Source organism: Phyllostomus hastatus, unplaced genomic scaffold, assembly GCF_019186645.2.
Source record: "Phyllostomus hastatus isolate PE091 unplaced genomic scaffold, TTU_PhHast_1.1 phas_scaffold_21, whole genome shotgun sequence".
Classification (NCBI taxonomy): Eukaryota; Metazoa; Chordata; class Mammalia; order Chiroptera; family Phyllostomidae; genus Phyllostomus; species Phyllostomus hastatus.
In genome coordinates, this window is record NW_025334017.1 from 38,527,105 (window position 1) to 38,552,052 (window position 24,948).

Sequence of the window (24,948 nt, forward strand, 5' to 3'; positions counted from 1 at the left end):
AAGAAATATATTTTTTTGCCGACATGACAAACAAAAGTATAATTTTGATTCATTCACAACAGGTGGCTTTTGTTGTGTTGGTGGCTGTCATTTTTTCATTTGATAGTCTAAAGGAAAAGAGGCCAGTGCCTCAGACTGAATACTGAGGAATTGCATGTTTTAAAAATTCTTGTGGCACACCAGTTGAAAATTGGTGGACTAGAGCTTATCAACCATAAGGAAGAAAAATCCTGCTTAAAGGCAGTATTCCTGAAGCTCCAATATGACAAGTTGCCAAAAGACCCTTTGAAGATCCTGCACTTGGTTGAAAGGTTTCTTAACCATTTGCCATGGATACTAAAAGCAATGTTCAAATGATTTTTGAACATGTGCTTTGTTTCCATGCTTAAGTAGCTGTAGAACATGAACTGTAAACAGAAGCTGGCCTCTTGATGAAAAAAATAAAAAGGCTAAGCAAAATGACTATCATTAAGGTTGTTAGAAAAAAACGAGATGTTCACAACACCTTGCCAAGAAAGAAAAAAAAAAAGGATTGAAGTTGATAAGAAGGTCAGGTAATTACAAGTGTCAGAAAAGCCACAGAGAAACTAGAACTCTAGGATATTGTTTGTAGGAAAGTACAATGAGGCAGCCATTTGGAAAACAATCTGGCACTTCCTTGAAACATTAAATATAGTTAGCATTTGACCCAGCAGTTCCACTTCCAGGTATATACCCAAGAAAAATGAAAATATATGTCCACACAAAAAGTTGTGTAGAACTGTTCACAGTAACATTATTCATTAACAGTCAAAAGTGGAAACAACTCAGATGTCCATCAACTGATAAATGGATAAACAAAATATGATATATTTATACAATGAATCTCATTTGGCAATAAAAAGGAACAAGGTACTGATACATGTTACTATGTGGATGAACTTTGAATGTGTTATACAAAGCGAAAGAAACTTAGTCACAAGAGATTCTACTTACATGAAATATCTAAACTAGGCAAGTCTATAAAGACAGGAAGTTAATTAGTGGTGGCTTAGGACTGAAGGGATGGGAATATTGAAAGTACTGGAAGAGCTGGGGTGATATAAAGAGTATAGGTTTCTTTTTGAGGCAAGAAAAATGTTCTAAAATTATTGTGGTAATAGTTTCACAACTCTGAATATATTAAAGCTACTGAATTATATACTTTAAGTGGGTGAACTAAACAGTGTATGAATATATCCCGATGAAAAAGAAAAAGTTTAATGAACACCAAAAAGGTCAGCAAGTCAAATAATATGACTCCAGGATACATCTTAAATCTTAGTTCATACTTTAACTTAAATGTGTCAGGACCCTCCACTAGTTTATGACATCCAAGGGTAGCAATCCTGGCTTCATCATTTTTATATCCACAGTATTTGGCACATAGTAGTATTGAAACATTTGTTAAATAATTAACAGGGGGAAAAATCCTGCACCCAAGGAGCTGTACAACATTGTGAGACACTTTACAGAGAGAAAGACTAGACTGAACCAAAAGGGGAAAAAAGTTCTACTTTCTGCAAGACACATTGTAGGTGCTGATTATAGAAGTAGTTAGTCAACAAGTATGTTAGTCCAGGAACACAAACCCAGAAAAGATGAGAAAAAATTAAATCTCAAAGTAACTGCCAGCCTCTCATTTCTGCTGGATCAAATACAGATCTGCCCCTTCAGTCTGTCAACCAAGAGCTGCTCTGAGTCCTATGATTGTTGGGGATTCCAGGGAGCAATACATCTTAGTCTCCTTTTCTGAAAATCATTAAATTTTTTCACTATCAAAATATCAGTCTTTAACAATATTATAGGCGGCCTATGAAGAGTACCAACAGTGCTGCCTCCGTTAAGTGCAATTTATCTTGGACAACCCTGGCAGGTTGAGTTTGCCTTCCTGGTCCTCCATCAAAGGATGGATACTAAGTGTAAGAAAAGGATGGCTCTAGGTGTAAGAAAAGGGATTAATGAAACAAGTAATCTAGAATGTACACTTGTGATTTTGGCATTCTGAAAATGAAATTAAAATATCCAGAGACACAGGTTGTACTTTATATTTTTCCTAGGAGTTTGTCAGCACCTACAGAGGTGTTAACTTGCATGACCAAAACATGATCAGATAGTCTGCTTCTTGGAGCTTCCAAGAACTGTTCACAGAGCTGAAGTCTCAGAGGACTTCAATCTTACTTCTGAGCAAATTATTATTAAGAAAAAAGTACCACCTCCCATACCAGTGTCATTTTTTCCCTGCAGTTTTAGTTTTCACCAACAAGCTCTTATTCACAAACTACTATAATGCTACTATTATCCAGAGAGTTCTAATGGATCAGAAAACGTTTTATTATTCAGGAGAATGAGGAAATAACAAGAACTACCTCTTTGAACTTAAATATGACAGACAAGCAACAAATGCTGGAATGTGAAATAAAAATAAACTTACAAATAATTTAAATAGCAAAAAAATTATTTTCCTAGTATATGAAACAAATTTTTAAAATCAATACAGAAAAAGATAGTTGGAGTCATAAGTTTAGAAGCTGTGTAGCTTACAGTGTTTGTCATCATAGGAAAATATGTCTGTAATAGTATGTGAAGATAACACTATACCTACATCTAACTTAATGCAAAGATTAAAGAAAACAGTCTACCCAAAATGCTTAATACCAAGCCAGGAATACAGTAAACACTGAAGTAAAGGTAGCTCTCTGTCACTAAAGTGGGGACCAATGTAGTAAATTACCTTACCATGGTAGTTATTAACAATTCCTATTAGTGGAAGCAAAAGCAAGAACTAGTCAGCAGTAGTAGGAATTAGAGCACCAAAGGCAGAGTTAACTCTCCCATATATGATCCTGGAATTGTATCATAACATCCCCAATCCTAAGGCTAGATTCCTACCTTAACATAGCCACAATTATGTTGTCATAAATCAGTCACTTTTCAGAACAAACCTGTTCATTCGTTTACAATAAGGACTTCTTGGTCCCGCAGAAGACAATCGATACCTTGGTCTTGTAGGAGAAGCTGGGCCACTATAAAACATGTTGGGCTTTCTCTGGTGACGAGGTTCTTAAGAAAAGAGTAAGATGTACATGACACATAATTATATTTGGATGTAATTCTGCTCTTCATATAAATACTTACACAGGTGCTGCCCTGCCATGAAAACACTAAATATTTTATAGTTCATGTTTTAAATCATTTATGTCTACAAGGCTGCTATGAAAAACACCAACAACCAAAACATATGCTGGCCATAAACAGTTATGATTACACTGATGGATAACAGCTGAGTATCAGCCTTGCATGTGTATGTCATAAGTATTAAGGCATGACCTTAATCAAAAGCAGTCTTATTTACATAACTTACAAAATAAATTAAGTCAAAGGCTGTAAAATTTAAGATAATAAATAGGCCAATTATTTGATTTAGTCAAAGCTAAAATTTAACTATATTTGGAAAAACTGACACCTTGCACTTTTAGGATTGATTAAGAAGGATAATAGCCATGAGCATTACGCAAAATAAAAACTTAAAAAATAATAATAGAGGAATTATGTATTACCTTTGTAAAAACAAAGGTAATATACAATTACATCTCCTAGATAAACAAATATAGCACTTACTTTCCAGTGGAGCCTGGTAGTAAACAGTAGCTTTTCTCTGTCTAAGATAATACCGTTTCTGATTATCTTCTTCTCCATCTTCTTCATCTTCATCATCTTCATCTTCACCATCATCTTCACCATCATCTTCATCTTCACCATCATCATCATCATCTTCACCATCATCTTCATCTTCACCATCATCTTCATCTTCTTGGTCTTCACCTTCTTCAGATGATTCTACAATTAAGAAATATTTACTTTTAGGATATTCACCAAAACATTGACAATTTTTAACATGGGGAACTGAGAAAAGATACTCCTGTTAAAATGTATTCACTTATAAATTCAAAAAAAGAATCTAATTCTTTCACAATATTAAAATTTCTTTTAAATGAAGTAAAAAAATTGTAGAATTAAAAACATCTAGAGTCCTGACCAGTGTGGCTCAGTTGGTTGGGCAAAGTTCCGCAAAGCAAAAGGTCGCCAGTTTGATTCCCAGTCAGGGCACATGGCTAGGTTGTAGGTTCAGTCCCTGGTCAGGGCAAGTATGAAACACAACCAATCAATGTTTCTCTCCCTCTTTTCTCCCTCCTCTCCCTAAAAATAAATAAATAAATATTTTAAAAAAATAAAAACAAATAGAGGAAGGAAAGTAGAGAAAGAAATTTAAAGGCTACTGTCAGTACCAAATTAAACTTTATGCTATTACTGCTAATTTCATTAATACAGGTGATTATGATAATATAAAACACCAAACATTTAAAATGCACTTCAGGCCCTGGCTGGCGTAGCTCAGTGGATTGAGCATGGGCTGCAAACCAAAGCATTGCTGGTTCAATTCCCAGTCAGGGCACATGCCTGGGCTGCAGGCCATGGCCCCCAGCAACCATACATCGATGTCTCTCTTTCTCTCTCTCCCTCCCTTCCCTAAGAATAAATAAATAAATAAATAATAATTAAAAAAAAGAATATATTTTAAAAAATAAAAAATAAAATGCACTTCAGAAAACTGGTTTTCACTCAAGAAAAATTCTGCTAGGGTACAGTAATAAGTCCTAAAGAGAAGAGTCAAACTTTAATAGTTTCTTTTTAAAATTAAAATAGGTAGAGAGAGCCCTGACCGGTGTGGCTCCGGTGGTTGTGTGTTGTCCAGCAAAGCAAAAGGTTGCCAGTTTGATTCCCACTCAGGGTACATACCTGAGTTTCAGGATTGGTCCCTAGCTGGGCCATGCATAGAAGGCAACCAATTGATGCTTCTCTCCCTCTCTTTCTTCCAACCCCTCTCTCTAAATGTTAATTAACTAATTAATTAAAATAGGTAGAGAGATATGTATGTTGTCTGTAGATGTATTACACAAGCAAAACAGTTTTGCTTTAGAACTGTTGATTTCAGATACTTTCCCAAACAAAATATACCACCCTTTGAAACACTTCTCTGCCCTCACTTTCTTTTTAAATTATGACCAATCCTCACAACTTCTAAATAAAAAGGATGCATCCTACTAAATAAAAATACTGAAATTCAGACTCAGAAGATAGAAGAGAAAAGACTAACCCACACTGCCTTCTTGATTATCAGTTGTTTCTTCATCAGTTCTTTGAATACCTTTTCGTTTTCCTCTTGTGTACATATTAAGATTCCCCTGAGAATGTTCAAATAAAAGCCATTAACATTTAGAATATTTATTTTAAAAATTCAGTAGGATCTTCCAATCTTGCTTAAAATAAAGATATTTACAGCTATAAACTCTTACAACTCCAGCAATAACTAGTGCCTGATCAAACAAATACTGAATAAGATGACCAATTTAACCAAAAGTGGATAGGTACTACAGAAAAGGTTAAACTGAAGATTAAAACATCCCCTTAATGGAAGAATATATTTACTTCTTTTGTTTCATTAAACACTGCCAAGTCTTCCAGGCCTCTCATTCGCCGTCTACGCATCTTCTTCATGTCATCCATTTTTTGAAGTACAGCTTCAGCGGTGCTTTAAAAAAATTAATATAAATATAAGCTAAAACTTTAAAATATTAATAGTATATTAAACACTTAATTTTCCTTCCACTGTATATTGAGTGCTGGCATTTTAAATATCTGTTTCCTGGCTGGTATGGCTCAGTGGACTGAGTGCCAGCCTGTGAACCAAGGGTAGCTGGTTTGATTCCCAGTCAGGGCACATGCCTGGGTTGTGGGCCAGGTCCCCAGCAGCGGGTGTGTGAGAGGCAACCACATATTGATGTTTCTGTCCATCTCTTTCTCCTTCCCTTCCCCTTTCTCTAAAAATAAAAATAATAAAATAAAATTTTTAAAATATCTGTTTCTTGATTTACTTGTATAAAAATATTTTCTACATTTTTCAAAGACTTTAAATATGTATGAGTATATAGGATTATTACAAAGTTCTCTAGCAATCATCCTCCTTTATGCTTTAAATAAACTAAATGCATTAAATATTCAGGCTAGTCGAAATTTATGATCTCTCCCCAACAGAAAGTTTTTGTCACTTAAATCATCTTGATCTAAATAATTTTTTACAGCCCTGGCTGGCATAGCTCAGTGGGTTGAGCGTGGGCTGCGAACCAAAGTGTCGCAGGTTCGATTCCCAGTCAGGGCACATGCCTGGGTTGCAGGCCATGACCCCCAGCAACTGCACATTGATGTTTCTCTCTCTCTCTATCTCCCTCCCTTCCCTCTCTAAAAATAAATGAATAAAATATTTTTTAAAATAAATAAATAAATAATTTTTTACTTACTTTGTTATAAGTTTGTCAAATAGCACAGACTGGTTCACACTACTGTAACGGCTTCTAATCCTACAACTGCGTCGAACCTCAACATCGCCATTCTCTTCATGCAAGTGTTCTGTAGTCTGAACAATGTTTCTAGTCCTCAGTGACCGAGTAACTGGAATTGCTTTTTATTCACAGACACATACATACAAATATAGGGAAAGATTTGAAAGAAAAGCATTTATAAAAGAATTCTGAAATGAACAATTGAACAGTTATACTTTCACCTAACAAAAGTATAGTATCTTGAACTTAACCTTTCTTAAAATATTAGAAAACCAAAATAAAGTTAAAACATACTCCTACCATATGTTCCAGCCACTCCATTCTCAAGAGAAATGGGAAGATATATAATACAAAGACTTAGACACAAATGTGCAAAACAGTTTTGTAACAGTCCCAAATTGGAAACAACATCCAACAAAAGATGAATAAAGAAATTGTGGGAAACAACCTAGGTATTCATCAATGGGTGAATGGGTGAAGAAGACATGGAATACAGTAAGTCCTCATATAACACTCTTGATGGGGTCTGTGACTTTAAGCAAAATGACACATAATGAAACCAACTTTACCATAAGTTAATTGATATGAAGAGTTAAGCTCCTACAGTATCTCATCAATGTTATAAAGAAATGATATTAACCAAAATGACACTATTCGAGGACCTGTTGTATATATACAATGGAATATTACCAGAAAGAAGGACATCTTGCCATTTGCAACAACATGTATAGACCTTGAGGGCATTATGCTAATATGTCAGATGGAGAAAAAGAGATACCATATCACATCACTTATACGTGAAATCTAAAAGATGAACTCATAAAAAGACGAGAATGGTGGTGGTTGCCCGGGATTGGGGGATAAGGGGTAAGGGAGTATGTTGCTCAGAGCACAAGTTTCCAACTATGAGTAAGTTCTGGGGCTCTACAGCATAATGATTATACTTGATAATACTGTATTACATACTCGAAAGTTGCTAAGAGAGTAGATTTTAAATGTTCTCACCACAAAAAATAATTATGTGACACAATGCAAATATTAGCTAAATTATATTAGTAATCATTTTGTAATATAGAGGTGTATCAAATCAACATTCCTTGTACACTTTAAACTTATACAACATTATAGGTCAATTATATCACAATAAAACTGGCAGGGTGAGGGGATGGGACAGGACAAATTATGGTATATCTATATAATAGAATACTACTCAGCAACAAAAAGCAACAACATTGATGATTCTCGAAGTAATTATGCTGTGTGGCCAGACAAAAAAAGAATGCATACTGTATAATTCTTATAGAATTATAAGTAGAAAATGCTAGAAAGTTCAAAGAAATCGATAATGACTAAAAAATAGATCAATGGCTACTCAGGAATTCTCAGGGGTGAAGGGCACAGAGAGGAGTTTGGGGAGACAGGAGGGATACTAAAGGGACCTGAGGAAATTTTGGGGGAGTGACAGTTATTTTCATTACCTTACTGTGGTGATGGTTTCATGGTATATTATGTCAAAAGCAAATAAATTGTATACTTTAAATATGGGAAGTCTATTGTATATATCTCAATATACTAGTAAACAAAATATTAATTACATTTTAAACATTTGAAATGTCTTTAACATTCCTTACCTTCTTTGTGCTCTTCTTTTTTTTTATTAGCCTGCTGCCTGGCCAATTGCCTATATTTAAAAGAATTAAAGAATTCAAAATAACTGACATAATTTTAAAGGCTATATTTCATAATATACAAACTAGGACAAAAAGTTAAATCAGCTTGGAGAGTAAATACTCGTAGATACATAAAAACCTAAAAACCAGTGGGGAAAAAAAAAGCTTGAGAATATGCTGAGTATGTTTATGCAAATCATGTCTAAACAAAGTCTGAGAAACCTGTTGTGAAATTCAATGATATATGCATTAACTCTTAACTAAACAGAATTAATTAAAGCATCTTACTTAAAACAAGAAATGAAATCTTTAGCCTAAGTATTTAGGTATAATTGAACTGAGCATTGAGCAAAAATAAGACAATGTATCTTATACCACAGGGATATAGTGGCACTACATCCTGGAGGAATTTATAACTATAAACAAAACTAATGTCCCTTTGTGACATGTTGATTTTTTTCTAAGAATATTTGCTGGCTATAGTTTACATATTCCATTATCAGTCACATGTAGAAACAGTCCCATTTATACATCAAGATAATCCCACAAACTGGCAGACAGAATCTACTGAATTGGAAAGGATATGTTCCAATGCTTTAAAAAAAAAAAAATCCTCCTCTCATCTTTTTTTCCAAAACCCACTGAGCAAACAAAACAATATGTCTCATTAATTTATTTTTAGGGAATCAATTTTCCATACTTGGATAAGCTATACCTATTAATCTACTTATGTATCAAGCTCTTTTCTAGTGGGCTGGTTATACATGAGCAATTTCAAATGTGACACTTTATAATGAAAACATCTTAACCAGCAGAGTTAGCTCATGTATCCTCATAACAAAGCAAGTCTTCATTAATTCCTTACCTCTTAGAACACAAGTAAGAAGCAAGAACAAAATAAAAACCTTTGAGCGACCCATCTAAAAAGAGCCCCTCCTTCCATACCATGAAGGTCTACTTTCAATAACCAGGCTCCTATTAGGTGGTAGGGACACAATGATTAAAGGGGTGTTTTCCTTTTTCTTTCTTTTTTGCCTATTGAGGAAGGGGAGCACTTTTCCGCTACAGGGGTTGTAAACTGTTTCTTTAACACCTGCAGATCTGATCAAAGCTATGAATCTTTACCTCTAGAAAACTGCATATACACTTACAAGTTTAAACAATATTTCAGAGGTTTCATGTGTCCCTGAAAACTATAACTACTGGACCCTAGTTAAGAACTCCAAAAACAAAGAAATATAGATCCTGCCCTCAAGGCACTTACTCAAATCTTTCTGTATTATTTTAACAGCCTTAGTCTTCTGGTCTTTGAGCCCCAAATAGACTGAAAACGAAAGGGTCAGAGGGAATAGAGAAAGAAGAGATTACTACAGTTAGGCAAACCACCCAACAAATGGGTCACCCTGATAAGAAACGGGGTAACTATATAAAGCAGATTTCAAAAATACTACTATAAGCTACTTTATGTAATTCTTAGACAAGCAGACCCTGATGTTATATAGAATAGTCCTTGTAATAATGATCTGAATACCGGAAGATTATTTTTAAAGACAAATTCTCCACAGAAAACAAATGGTCAATAGCACATGAAAAGATATTCAACATTATTAACTATCAAAAAATGCAAATCAGAACTACAATGAAATATTTCATACCCACTAAAATGACTAAAAACAAAGACAGACAAGGACAACTGCTGGTGAGGATGTGGAGAAATTGGAACTCTCACACTTCACTAGTGGGAATGTAAAAGGGTACAGCTGCTTTGGACAACAGTTTGGCAGTTCCTCAATATTAGAACAGCTGCCATTTGACTCAGCAATGAAATCTTAGGCATATATCAAACAAACAAACAAACAAACAAATAAAATTAAGAATAAATCAAAACTCTATGTCCACACACAAGTTTGTAAACCAATGTTCATGGCACTATTTTGTAATAGCCAAAAAAAATAGAAACAATTCAAATGTCCATCAACTAATGAGTAGATAAAACAAAATGTGATATATCCATACTATGCAATCTTATTTGGCAATAAAAAGAATGAAGTGCTAATAGATACTACAATACAGATGAATCTTCAAAACAATATACCAAATGAAAGAAGTCAGACACAATGGCCATATATTGTACTATTCCATTTATATAAAATGTCCATAATAGGCAAGTCTATAAAGACAGAAAGTAGAATAGTGGTTCCCAAGGGGTTGGGGTGGGAGTATAATGAGCACAGTGGTTTTTTGGGGTTGATGAAATGTTCTGAAATTAGACAGTGGTGATGATTGCACAATATTGTGAATATTCTAAAACCACTGAATCATACACTTTAAAATCATGAATTTTATGGTATGTCAATTATATTTCATTAAAGTTGCTATTTAAAAGTAATAAAAAAGATAGTAATTCAATATATTTTATAAGGAATCTAATTTAAAAATCTAAGTCACTTATCTTTAAATCCAACTTAAAAACCATTTAATACCTTTAAAATACTCCTTTACAACCTTTTAAGCATTAAGCCCAGCACAATATTTCACAGATGCAAATAATGTCCAGGTCCTTTTAAAGGTTAAAATTTTGAGGACTTACAACATTAAATTTTTGACTATGTATAAGCCAAACTAGATATAAATTATATTTAATATAAATAAATAAAACCATAAAACCAACCAACAAAAATATTAACATTATGAGGTTTTGGAGAAACAAAATAGCCATTCGCTGTGTGAAATGTCTTACTACTATCAGTTTCTCGAGTTTGGTAAGTTACGTTTGTTGTGTTTCGTGATGACTCAATTCATCCACTTCTTTAGTTGAGGTGCTTCAAACCTTCATTTGAATAGCAAGCATGTCATGACATTATCTTGGAAGCAGATGAATTATTTATGTATTAAGGTCAGACTCAGTTCTTATCTCATGAACCTGAAATAACTAAAGCAGTAATACTTGGTGCCAATTTAATTGTAAACACAAATATAAGGTCTGAAATTTTATGGCTATTCTTCATATGCTAGCAATTTAGATGATCCAGAATGTTTTATTTTTTTTCTTCAGATCGTAAACTAAATTTAAAAATTCTCACAGGACAAAAAAAAAAAAAAAAGGCAAAAATAACAAAAAAGAAGAAAAAATTCTCATAGAGAATTCACGGACCATTCCTTTTACCCCAAAAAGGCTTCTTCAAGTTTCAGCTTAAACTGCATGTCATCAATTCTGAAAGTTGTATATTTCCTCCCATTTTAACATCTCTCAAATTGGGATGTCTTACAATTGATGGCATATCACAGTTTTTCAGTGTTTTTTCCTTTTTACTGTTTCATAAATTGTGTTTCAATTGCTGTTATCTTAGACTCCATGAAATGCAGTAGTAAATATTCCATAAATACTAGATGAAATAAGATACAAATAAAAACAATGTTACAATGCCCTGGCGGGGTGGCTCAGCTGGTTGGAGCGTCATCCTGTACACCAATAAGGTTTTGGGTTTGATTCCCAGTCAGAGCACATACCTAGGCTGCGGGTTCAATTCCTGGTACAGAAGGCAACCTATCAATGCTTCTTCTCTCACAACGATGTTATCTCTTTCTCTGTGTCTCTCTTCCTTCCTCTCTAAAATCAATAAACATATCCTCAGGTGAGGATTTTAAAAAATGTAACAAAATATGTATTAAATAACTGAACAAAACTGAAGGGGCCACCATCTCACTTATGTAGAAAATCCACTACACAAAATAAGAATAAAAATTCTATTTAAGAGTGGGAGGGTTCTGGTCTTCTAAATCATTGTGAGAAATTTATGAGAAGAATAAGTTTCATTCTAATTGGTACTTCCCTCCACTTATGTTAGGCTCACCCAAGTGGGGAGAAAAGTGAAGGTCTGAACTAATTAAAGTTAGATTTAAAATTGCCATCTGCCCTGAACCAAACAAACCCAAGTTCAATGAACTACCTAATTACACTTATTTATTTATTGTTAATATTTTATTTATTTATTTTTAGGAAGAGGGTAAGGAGGGAAGAAAGACGGGGAGAGAAACATCCATGTGAGAGAGAAACATGATTGGTTGCCTTCCATAGGTACTCAGGGACTAAACCCACAATTTAAACATGTGCCTGACCAGAATCAAATCTGCGACCTTTCACTTTGCAGAATGGTGCTCAACCAACTGAGCCACATGGGTTAGGACCTAATTTATTAAAACTAATTTCCTGAGAATTAAAATGGGATTCATATCGCCTACACCTCAAGATTCTTAAGAAACAAAATTAAAATATGTAAAAAGCATCTAGTCCCATTAGACAACTTAAAAAAAAAAGGTCATTCTCTGCCCCTATGTGAAGACTGCTTTAGAAGCACCAACACAGAAAAATAAATGACTCAGAATTGATGAAAAATTTGATAGCAAGCAATCAAAAATTCGAAAAATATAACTACTACTTTGAATACTTTATAAAAAGATTATGAAGCAGCACTACATCATAAACAAGTCAACCAATCTTGTCACTTGCATATCACAAATATGGTCGTTGAACATGAAAATAAAAACAAATCTGTGCACACATTAAATTTTTAATTCAGTAATACTCATTTAAGGCAACTTTACTTAAACTAACAGTCTATAACACTGGAATCTTGATGACCACTTAAAAATGAAACACAAATCCTAAATTATTACTTTAAAACTATTTTGAATTAGCAAACGAACACCCAGGTGTATTACCTTGTAAAATGCCTGCCATTAGCATGTGTTTCCGTTATTTCCATATTCTTATCAAAACTAGAATCTGAAGAATTCTGTGCATTTTTTCTCAAAGTCCTTAAAGCACGTTTCTGGTGGTAGGTTTCAACTTCCTTCACTGAAGACCCATCCTTCAAGAAAAATTAAGAAAACCATCTAAGTTTTTCTTAAGTCAAAATTCCCAAGTTAAACGACTCCTAAGAGTTTTCTGATTACACATTTGTACAACTGTTTTTTGTGCAGAATCATTTTGCCTCTACCCAGTAGTTAATATTTGGAATAATCATCTTATGATAAATATTAGTAATGTTTATGAAATAGCTAATTAAAACTTACTGAGGTTTATAGTTCTATTTCACAACAAGTAGTCTACATAGTGAAATTTCCCACCACTGATAAAAAAAAAACATTTGTACTAGTTCACAACAGTAAGTACTTCTTTATTTTAAGGCTACAGAAATTAGAAAGATACACACACACCATTGTCTGCTGTGCAGTCACTGGTTGCAACCTTAAAATAACTGGACTATCAGAATTATAATTTTGGCTTGGAAGATGAAAAGGAGTTACTATGTATTTCACCCAGATAATACAACCACTGAATTTAAAGACTGCTTAGGTATGTATGTTAACCTCTTGCAAAAACCAGAGCTTTATGTAACTTTACTTTTGCACAATAGGCTCTAAGATAGTGGACTGCTTTATGAGCTACAAATTTCTGTCATAAACTATTCAAAAGTTCTATACACCTTTTGTATAAGGGTATTTTTACATTAGAAGAGAAAGCAAAAGTACCTAACAACTCTATAACTGAATACCTTACTACTCTGAAAATTGATCATTTTAGAAAAATAAGCAGTGTTGTTTTTTTTTTTAAAAGAAAAAGAAACATTAATCCTTTGTCTGCCCCCAACCGACTTTACCCCTGTTACTTCATTTTTTTTTTAAATCAGGACATTTTGTCACCTAATTTTGTATGGGCAGAATATTTAATTGGTTCACAAGTTAAATAAAGATATGTATGCCACAAGAATTTTTGTAAGAATTGGACAAGTACTTAATAAAATATTAAGTGATGTCTGTATGATTTGTTGGCATTTTTCCAGTGTACTTTTTTTATATAGGCATGGGCAAAGTAGGGTTACAGTTGTAATACAAATAATACAATAATTAACAAATAATACAAGGATAAACTGTCTCAACTATAAACCTAATTTTGCCCACCCCTGTATTTAAGGATGTTTGAAAAAAGATACCTATACTTTTAGGTAGGTGTATTATTTTTAAAACAAACACCTACATCTTGGATGGGTGCAGTTTAAGGTAAGACTTTCCAAGGAAAATTTGAAGAAAATCTATTTCCAGATTCTCAACTTCCATGTATACTTTTTCTTAAAACTGATCTGCCTAAGAAAGCAACCTTAACATAAGGTATCCTCTTTCATTTACCCAGGGTCCTATCTCTCACTCATTCTGAGTCTTCTCTATTGTGTACTGCCTCAAGGCATTACGAAACCTTCCTAAAGCCAAATAAAGGAAAACACAAGCGTAGGTGTTAAGAAGTCGAATGACTAAGCTAGGCAACAAAACTTTTACCTTTGTTAAGTGGTTTCCAATTCTTGGCTTTCAACAAAATTGAAGAGGCCTAATTAAGCTAGGAGACTGTGACAAAAGATTTTTGGCACAAAAGCCCAAAATCTGAATGGCACTGCTAAACAAAATTCCTTTCATTACTATCTACTTATTTAATATGAATGTTTTCTCAGTGCTTAAAATTATAAAAACAATGGAACTAATGTCAAACACTGTCTCCAGCAATAAGACTTATTCATAGATACATGAATTGGGTGGGTAGGGTTTTACAGATAAACTCCTAGGAGTTCATATACTTCATCATTTTAATCAAAATAATGTTTTTGTTGTTTTGATCAACTGAATAGTAATAATTATAATTCAATACACAGTGAGTAAATTTTTCAAATTTTGTATTATAAGTATAAAAGTATAATAAACAACCTTAAAGCATAAAAATAAATCAAGATAAAACGCTATGGATTAGGTGGTTTGGAAATACAAATTGAAAGAAGGGGTAAGAAAGAATCAAGGTAAAATTTTTGACTGCTAAAAAAGCTTGTCAGTGTATTATTTTAATGTTCCAAGACAGTATCAAATAACTATGGTGTTTAGATTCCAGTGGATACTTGTAACAAGTCTGATGTAATGGTTTTATTTTTTAATGGCAACATTAAAAGACGACAGAAACGATCTTCTTTGTAACTCTAAACAAACTGGGGTAGGGGAAACTTTGCAGCTTTAAAATGTACAATATGAAGCTAAAAACATTTCAAAACTGTCAGAAGAAAACAGTGAAATAAGCATTTTTTGTGACAATATTTGACACAAAAGGACAAATACCGGATGTTTCCTCTTATGTGAGGCTTTTAGAATAATTAAATTTATAGAGACAACACAGAACAGTGATGTCAGAGACTGGGAGAAGGGAAGAATGAAGAATTAATGTTTAATGGATACAGAGCTTCAGTTTTTGAAGATGAAAAAATTCTGGAGATGGATGGTGGTGATGGTTGCAGAATAATGTCAATGTACCTAATGTTACAGAGCTGTACATTTTAAAAAATGGTTAAAATGGTCAATTTTTAATAAAAAGAAATTATCCCCATATTCCTGGGGATAATTTTTTAAAAGATTTTTATTTTTTTAGAGAGAAAGGGGGAGGGAGGGAGAAAGAGAGGAACATCAATCGGTTGCCTCTTGACAGCCTCCCAATCTGGGGACCTGGTCTGCAACCCAGGCACCCAGGCATGTGCCCTGACTGGGAATTGAACTGGCCACCTGTTGGTTTGCAGGCTGGTGCTCAATCCACTGAGCCATGCCAGCCAGGGCTCCTGGGGATAATTTTTAAGATGCACGTTTCCACAGGAAAAAAGAAAGGAAGTGGGTATTAAATACTGCAAAAAGAAATTCCTTGAGAAACTTGGAAGATTTAATGTCATACGTGAATCTTTAATTTGTATAGTGAGTGGCTTAGTCTATCCTTCCTAAATAAGCAATAGGCTTCAAAAAAGGAATCTGAACAGTGTGGAGAAAAAAAAGACAAAACAGGTATTGGGGAAATCACCTACATAGATGTACACACTAGGGAATTTTAAAATATCAGTAACTTTCAAACATGTTTTTTATAAGAGAATGTGAAATGAAGTAAGCATTCAGATAACCACCATTAACCTTTTGGTGTACAAAGCATGCTTTTCCTATGCAAACATATTCACATGATTTTAAAATTACAATAATACTATATGTTTTATAACTTTTTTCTAGTAGTATAAACATTTCCCATATCATAAAATATTATTCTAAAAATCTTTTAAAATGGAGAGTAGTCCACCCATTACATTAATCAACTTAACAAGTGCTTAATATATCACACATTTAGTTTATCTGCAATTTTTTTGTGTGCCATAAATAGATTATCTTGTGTATATCTGATTTCTGGTGGAAACTAGTGCAGTTATTAAATCAAAGTCACATTTGAATATAGCTTATCAAAATAATTCTCAAGAGGTAAGTTAAATGCCAAGCCCTAAGAGTAATTAACACCGGATGATAAAAATGGGGACTTTCACTTTCTACATTTTACAACATGCACTACCAGAAAAGATTTTCCTAAGAATAACAAAGAGAAAACATGATCTGAAAACAAAGCCTAAAGATGTACTGTCCACATTTATTCTTTAGCTAAAACCTACTTAAATATTGGGAGCACTGATAGGTCTTTAAAAGTATTAAAAGAGTAAAAATATATTGTTAGATTTTAAGTCTTATAATCTTGCAGAGTTAGTAGGTAAACTAGTTCAGGGAGTATACCAATAGAATAACAAGTTTTTCCCCAAGGTTGACACAACTGCATAACAGAAATATTTTGAAATAATTTTTTAAAGATTTTACTTATTTATTTTTAGAGAGAGGGGAAGGAAGGAAAAAGAGAGGGAGAGAAATGTCAATGTGTGGTTGCCTTTCATGTGCCCCCTGCTGGGAACCTGACCTGCAACCTAGGGATGTGTCCTGGACTGGGAATCGAACTTCTGACCCTTTGGTTTGCAGGCCCATGCTCAATCTACTGAGCTGCACCAGCCAGGGCAGAAATATTCTAATATGTTGTTTTCCCACAGAAAACTAAGTTTATTAAAGCTTTAAATTCATAACAAAATATGTATGAGGGTCGGTTGATTAAGTTAATTCAACATCAATTCAACAAATGAGGTTTGAGGGTTTTTTTTAAGTTTTATTTGTTTTTTAGACAGTGGAAGGGAGGGAGAAAATGAGGGAAAGAAACATCAATATGCAAGGGAAATACTGATTGACTACCTCCCACAGGCCCACTACCAGGGATCTGACACCCAACCCAGGCATGTACCCTGCCTGGAAATGAACTGACAACCTTTCAGTTCGCAGGCCTCACAGGCCAGTGCCCAACCCACTGAGCCACATCAGCAGGTGGGATTTTTTAAATCATAGTTATAATACTGACATAAAATGCATTCACCCAGACTTTGAGGTCCTTGAAAGTTTGAACAGCAGCATATTGTAATGCACAATGGTATATTATACCTAGTATAGTTATAATATCCCTCCTTAGCTAAATATAGGTATGGTCAATTCCTCACCTTTAATCTATTCCACAAGCTCCAACTATTTGGTTTCTATCTCTACAGCTCTTTCAGTGGATCTAAAACTATCTCTCAATAGCTAAGTCCAATGGCCTCTGCTCTACTTTGTTGACTTCTGTGGAGTTGATCACTCCTTTCTTTAAATGCTTTGACCCTTTGGTTTACATGATACTACTCCTTTTTACATAATTCATCCTCTTCTCATCCTTAAAATATAGCCACTGCTCCAGATCTTCTTAAATATTTTTGTATTTTGCTATGTTTCTTTTCACGTTGAAAGGTTCAACCATCACCTCTATACAGGTGGATCAGTCCCAAACATACATAGTGCCAATCTCTCACCACATATCCCCAACAATCTACTATTCATGTTTTTGGCTTATTGCCTTCCTTCCCTGTATCTCAACAACTTTCAGGCCCCTTGCAATATTATTTGGCATTTTTCTCTCCATTCCTCTTAGTTCCATCTTAATTTACGCTTTGCTTTGCTTTGGTCTATTGTGATAACAGTGTACTAATTAAGAGGCCCAAGACAGACAGACTGCCTAGGATTGGTTCTTAACTTAGATCTGTATAATCTTGTTCAAGTTACATAAGGTCTCTGTGCCTTAATTTTCATATTTGTAATGAGGATATTGTTACTTTATAGGGCAAATGTGTGTGTACATATCATGTACCTTGCTTGGCATATAGCAAGTGCTATACAATTAATATCATAATCTTTTAATGGGCCTTCCAAACTCCAGATTTGTTGTCTATAATCCATCCTAAACATTACCTCATCCGATTCCTGTTTTAGAAGTCCCAACTTCTAAACCTAAAATGAAGGGTCAGTTAAAACAAGTAGCCTCTTTCAAATAAAGAGCAGCCATGTCAACCAACTCTAGGGGAACAATACTCATTGCCACATGTCAAAACTTCCCTATCCATGATTTGTGATACTTCACTAAGCTGTACACTTTTTATTTTTCTGTGCTGTGTTATGCTTCTAGTTTTAAGAAAACCTCCTGTATGTTGTATACATCTTTGTTGAGTTTCGAGTATCTTTCCAGACTTTCAAATAAATATACAATTTAAAAACCCATACCTTCTACAAACTAAAGCATGCTTTATTTTACCTAACATAGAGAATAAAAGTGTACATTAACACAATCCAAAAATAATGTACAATTATCACCAATCCTTAAGTGAGTCTTTGGCATCAGAAAAACCATAAATTTAGAGTCCTAGACCTGTGAAAGCACAGAAATAGAAAATGGCTAGTCTAACCCTAGAGGAAGAGGAAACCACAGAAGGGGCACCCAAACTCATAAGGTTGGTAGGACATAAATCAAAAACAAAAAACAAATTTAAAACAACAAAATCCATACAAATCAAGGGAAGAAAAATCCTGAAGCTCAGTTGAGTGAGATCATATTCAAAATGTAGAATGTGGTTAATGAATGGGTGACTAAAGGTACCTTCAGAACTTAAAGATAAGGTCAGCCTGAGATTAGATGGAAAAAAAAATCCAAGTTAATAAATGTGAGTAAATTCAACTATATTTAAAAGTGACCTACCCTAAGAAATGCTGTCAGAGACTGTGGTTGAGGCTATAAATTAGATCCAAATACAGTCAGGGTATTAACATTCCAAAATACATGATAGGTGAAAAAAAAAGTCAAGCTATAATTGAGTCAAATGTATTGAATATAAAGCTCCCAGATTAGAAAACAGTCCAATCGCAAAGGTATATTTTGTATTTGATGTTGGTGAGCTTTGTCAACATGAATATACTGCCCCCTCAAGATTATCCATTTCTTTTGATCCAACCCCATGCTCACTAAGTAACCCTCTGAGGGTTATGATTTGGTCACAGGAGATTTATAGAAGAGAGTAATACTGTGTCTCAAAAAGATATAATCCCTACAGGAAATCCAGGTATGTTAAAAAAAAAAAAAATCCTTTCCACCCTATAACATTCAGCTAGCTGAGTGCTAATTGCTCCACCACCACTTGCCACTGATGTGACATTTACTGCAAATAGTCTCTGTATATTGCTGTTAGGTCTCCTTCGCTAGTCTAAGTTCTGTTCGAGCAAGGTCAAGCTACAACACATATGTATATATGTATATAAGGGTGGAAAACAGGGATGCCAGCCAAGAATCTATTTTAATAATCCAGGCAATAATGTCTTGAACCAGCACGACAACAATGGAGAGAGAGGCTGATAAGTGGTCAGATTCTGAATATATTGTGAAAGCAGAGCCAACAGAATTTGCTAACGTAAAATGGGAGGAGTCAAGGATGACCGAGGTTTTTGGCCTGAGAAACTGGAAAGACGACAGACCATTAACTAAAATTGACTGGTCCAAATGGCGAACAATGACTGAGCTCTAACTACAGTTTATGCCAAGCGTTCAGGTAATCTCATACGCACGATCACATTTAATTCTCATTACCCGTGTGGTGGGTATCACCTTTTAACGTGTAGAAACCTGCTGATGACTGTTGAGATTCAAAACTGACAGCTGTTTTAAACACCTGTTATTTAGCCTGCATTCAATCCATTACAGGCACAGGATCTAGTGTTGTCCTGCAGGTAACAGCAGTCAGTAAGTATCTACTGAAACAATCAGCTCCCTTGAACACAGTTTGATAAAGCGACCCGAGTTCCGTGCAGAAGTGCCGGGCCTCCCCAGACCGCTACCAACTTCTGCACAGGGCAGAGCAGCCGATCCTGAAAACCAGGAAATGGTTTTTGCAGTTCAAAATCGCATTTTCGGACACCGAGCAGGACTCTGCCCTCGGCAGAGCAGCAACCGGGATGCGGCGCCCAGGACGGAACCCGGCTCCCCACTCGGGCGGCGGCCACTCCCCCACCCCACACACCTCCCCGTGGCCTCTCGCTCGCGGGCCCCGTTTCTCCCATCCCCACGCCACGCCTCCCCTTCCTTCGGCAGAACTAATCCGCTTCCTGCTGCCTTGACTTCCCCAGGCTGGCTTCCTCCGGTCCCCTCCGCCCGTGACTCTCCCAACAGCCGGGGTGCGGAGGGGAGGGACTCCCTTTCCCCTCTTCGAAGGAGGAGCACGTCTTTCCAGACTTGCCCGCCCCAGCCCCTCGGCGGGGAAACTTCCCCCGCGGACACCGTTTATAACTGCAGCGTGGCAGAACAGGAAGGGAAAGGTTTCGGAGGCGCGGAGCCCAAGCTCCGATTTGGGAGCCACCCCTGGACTGGTCACCTCTGGAGCCCGTTCCTTCCTGCGGACACACACAGCTCCCCACGCTCGTGGGGCTGTCATGAGGCTTGAGAGCAGCGGGTGTGCGGGAAATGTTGGTCTCCATCCCCACACTATGCAACCTGGTCTTTATTCACCGCGCTCTCCTTACGGAAACTCTCTGGATCGTCCATGGAGGTCAGGGAACCGGAATGACACTCTTTCCACCCCCCCACCCCCCGGGTCCCTAAAACCTTTACTAGGCGGACAGTTAACAGTCCGAACACGTGTCTTGCCCTCGATGGAGGAGAACACGGGGCGGGAGCCCGGGCGACGGGTTAGGGAAGTGTGCGAGGTGGGGGGCGGGGACAGCCTCCCAGCCCCGGGCTCGCCCCTGCACTGCGCTTCAGCTCCACAGGGTTTTGGCTTCCTCCCGTGTAAAAGTAGGTATCACGGCTTAGCTCTTTTCCAGGCAGCCCGATCTCTCCGCCCGACCCACACCCTTAGTGGCTCCGATCTTAAGACTTCCATTTACCGGTCCTCGACAACACTCCCAACCGCCCCCCGCAACTGTCATCCGGACCGCAGGGCCCACCCGCCAGGCCCCACCGGGGCGACGCGCCGCGAGCAGTCCCTGCGGCCAGGCCCCAGGCGCCCGCCCCAGGCCGGTACTCACGCTCGCAGCGGCCGCGGCGACTGAGGACTGCTCGGCGGCGCGGGCCGAGCGGAGCCGCCTCCGGCCGACGTGTTCCAAGCTGAGGAACTCGTTGGACAGGTCTAGGGAGCTCGCGGCCGAAGCGGCGGAGTGGCTGTGCAGCTCCAGACTGCTGCGGAGGACCACCATCTTCTCCGGTCTCCGGCCGCCGCGTCCGCGGCGCGAGACAGACCCGAGTGCCAGGTAGCGGTCGCTCCGGCTCTTCCGCGCTCTGAATTCTGGCGCCACAAGCTCCGCGGCCGCTTTCTCGGCGCGCGCTCCAGGAATCCCTCCGCTGCCTCGTCCCGCCCACGCCGCCACCCTACAACGGCGGGATTGGAACTGTACTCCTCATTCGTGCAGGGAAGGACTTCAGGCGAAGTTGAGAACCCGCGCCCATAATGTTGAGGACCTGAACGGACAGTGGCGGGAGAACGCTCACTTCTTCTTCTTACTTAGTTCCGGTTCGCGGAACTCGGCGGAGGGAGACGGCGGGGAGCGGCGAGAAGTCTTGTTTGGAATTTTGGCGCGAGGATGTCAGAGTGGGGGCGGGGTGAGGAGGGAGACTCCCGCCCGCTCTGATTGGCTGGCGGGGGTCTGGCGGCTCCTCCCCGCCCCTTCAGACACCTGCCTTCAGCTTCCCCAGGGCAGGATTCAAATGCAAAATGTCGAGCGCTTGCCCGGAGGGGTAAAAAGCACTTAGCATTTGTTGAGTTTTGACTTAAATCCCTGAGAGCTTTTTACTGGTATCTTAACCAACACAAGTTCAAAAGAAAACAGAAATGGAGCTAAAAACGCAGGATCTGTACCCAACCTTGCCATGTCCCACCTATATGATCTTGAGCAAATTATTCACCTCTCCGTCTCTTGATTTTCTCATCTTTTAGTGAACTAATAATACCTAAAGTTCTGAGATATTGTTATACCTTAGAACCGTGTCTGCGCTCATAAATGTGTGTTACTGTTACAGAATTACCGGAAAATGGGTTTAGGATTACAGCAGTCACTTGACTACTTTGAAATAGATAACAACATGCTGAATGATCAGAATGTGAACGGGAAACAGACACAAAAGCTATTTATTGATTTGGATAACTACATTGCCTTAACTCGACATTTATTAAATATTTATTGAGCATCTATTATTTGACTGCGAACTATTCTAAGCACTGGAGATGCAGCAGTGAACAAAAAGAGCAAAAATGCTGTCATGGAACTTCAATTCTAGTGGAAGGAAGGTGATGTCAGAGAAGTACAAAGCATGGAAGGAGAAGGAAGTGTGCAATTTTAAACAGGGTGAGTAGAGAAGGTATCACCCAGGAGTATAAGCGAAGACCTAAAGGACATTGGGCAGGTCTGGGAGAAGGGAAGTGCAAGCAGAGGGAAGGGGAGGAGGAGGAGGATAATGAGATAAAAGAGGAACCAGTCCACAGTAGCAGATCTTGCAAGCTGTGGGTGGGCCTTGGCTGTAAGGTGTTTTGTTGTTGTTTGTTTTTTACCTTTTCTTACAAATGAGATGAAAAGACATCACAGGATTTTGAACAGAGAAGTGACTTAGTCTGACTTTTTCAAAGAATCCCTCTGGCTGCTGTGTGGAGAAGGCAATATTTGGAACATACTTATACTAAAACAAAATTGTTGTTTATCTGAACTTCAATTTTAACAGAGTATCCTGCATTTTTATTTGCTGAGTGGGGCAACCCTAGTTAGGAGGCCACCGCAATTATCCAGGAAGGAGGTGATGCTGACAGAGTATGAAAGCAATGAAAGTAATGAGAAATGGTCCGATTATGGGTCTCTGTGGAAGAAAGAGCCAACTGAATTTTCTGATTAATTGGATTTCACTAATACAAAAAGAGAAGAGTCCAGGTCAAGGATGACTCCAGTGTTTGCTTTGTTGTTGTTGTTGTTTGCTTGTTTATTTGAGCTAATTGAAGATGAAGCTATACTTGGATGGAGATGGTTATGGCTAAAGCAAGTTTGGAGGGAATATCAGGAATTCCTTTTGATACACATTTAAGATACAGAGTCATATATATTCTGCACTTAAAATGTTGGCTTTTAAAATGTTTTCAACATCTGAAACCAATACAAAATGAATATTGAATGTAAACTGTAATTGAAAAATAAAAAAATTAAGTACATATAAAATGATATTTACCACAGAATTATTCACAATGTCAAAAAACTGAAAACAACTTGAAATTAAGTGGGGCCTCACTTAAAAAGAATGCTACTCAGTCAGGAAAAATTATGAAGTAGCCCTGACCAGCGTGGTTCAATTGTTTGGGCATCATTCCGCAAAGTGAATGTAACTGTTAATTTAATTATATGGAAAGTTTTAATTATGTGGAAAATTATATGTGCACAATGCATGGTAATGTTAAGAAACTACAAAGAATAGGATCATACAGTTCCATCTTTGTTTTTTTTTAAGTATATGTGTATATTTACATTGGAAGAAGCCTAGAACACAGGTGGCAAACACAAGGCCTGCGGGCTGAATCCGGCCCTCCACCTTGCTTTATCAGGCCTGGCACTTTGTTTCTATCTGGTGGAAGTGCTGAGCTCTCGCTTAACAGTTAAGGAGTAGTTACAGTTATACAGTCCTGAAATTACTTTCAGCCCTTTGAAGGCAACCTTGAGGTTGAGGTGGCCCCTGGTGAAAATGGGGTTTGACATCCCTGGCCTAGAAGAAACTACAACAAAATGTGAATGTGTAACCAAATGCAGGTCCGGCTGCCTGCCTCTATGAAAGCCAATACTAGGGAGGCATGTGCGGATGTAAGGGAAGTGTTTTATTTCTAGATGCCAGCCACCTGAAAGATGGGGGCCTCATATCTCAAAGCCCATCTCCTGAGAAGACAGGGGACTCATGTCAAGCAAAAAGCCCATTTCTCCCTCTCAGTGGAGGCAGAGGTTTTTATAAGGACGGAGAGGGGGAAAGAGATGGAAGGAAGGGGTTGCTGAGTTCTCTACATGCAGAAGACTAGCACAGTCCATTCCGACAAGGCAAGGGATGGTCCGGTGTGCAACATCCTGGTTTAGTCATCATGGATTCACGTCATCCTGACGTCACGCCATCCTGGCTCCGTGCTTGAAGGTCAGCAAATCTCCCGGAACTGGGATGCCTGAAGGTCAGGGTCTGTATCTTTTGAAACTGATTTCTGGGATTGTTATACAATACCAACATGCTGTTCATCTACACGCTACATAATGGTCAGAGTTTGCACTTACAGAAACAATGACAAAAGAATGCTGGTGTTGGTTACAATTCACCCCTGTTACAATTTTCCATTGTTACAAATGGTTAATTTCTTCATAGTAATATTGTGGTTGTTGTGTAGTTTCTTTGTACTTTTCTCAATTTTGTTTTTTTTTACATTGAATATATATTAATTTAGAAAAAAGCTGTAAAATGATTGTTTATGCCATATAAATGGAAGTGGAAAGCACAATACTTAAAGTCACATAGTCTACTCTTCTGACATGTTCTCTTTTCTTAATGCATATTATATACCTCAGTAAAAGTGTATAAA

At 37.1% G+C, this 24,948-nt stretch overlaps 1 protein-coding gene across 1 annotated transcript in view; it reads right to left on the reverse strand.

Moving 5' to 3' along the window:
- ATAD2 (ATPase family AAA domain containing 2) overlaps window positions 1-24,948 on the reverse strand; it is a 63,955-nt gene extending 39,007 nt beyond the window's left edge. The window contains exons 1-8 of the mRNA XM_045861331.1: window positions 21,392-24,948; window positions 12,812-12,960; window positions 8,051-8,100; window positions 6,378-6,537; window positions 5,509-5,611; window positions 5,177-5,264; window positions 3,640-3,858; window positions 2,964-3,081 (exon numbers count right to left, since the gene is read on the reverse strand). Of these exons, the coding sequence (XP_045717287.1) occupies window positions 2,964-3,081; window positions 3,640-3,858; window positions 5,177-5,264; window positions 5,509-5,611; window positions 6,378-6,537; window positions 8,051-8,100; window positions 12,812-12,960; window positions 21,392-21,559 (1,055 nt within the window). The 5' untranslated portion in view covers window positions 21,560-24,948. The remainder of the gene's footprint in view (window positions 1-2,963; window positions 3,082-3,639; window positions 3,859-5,176; window positions 5,265-5,508; window positions 5,612-6,377; window positions 6,538-8,050; window positions 8,101-12,811; window positions 12,961-21,391) is intronic.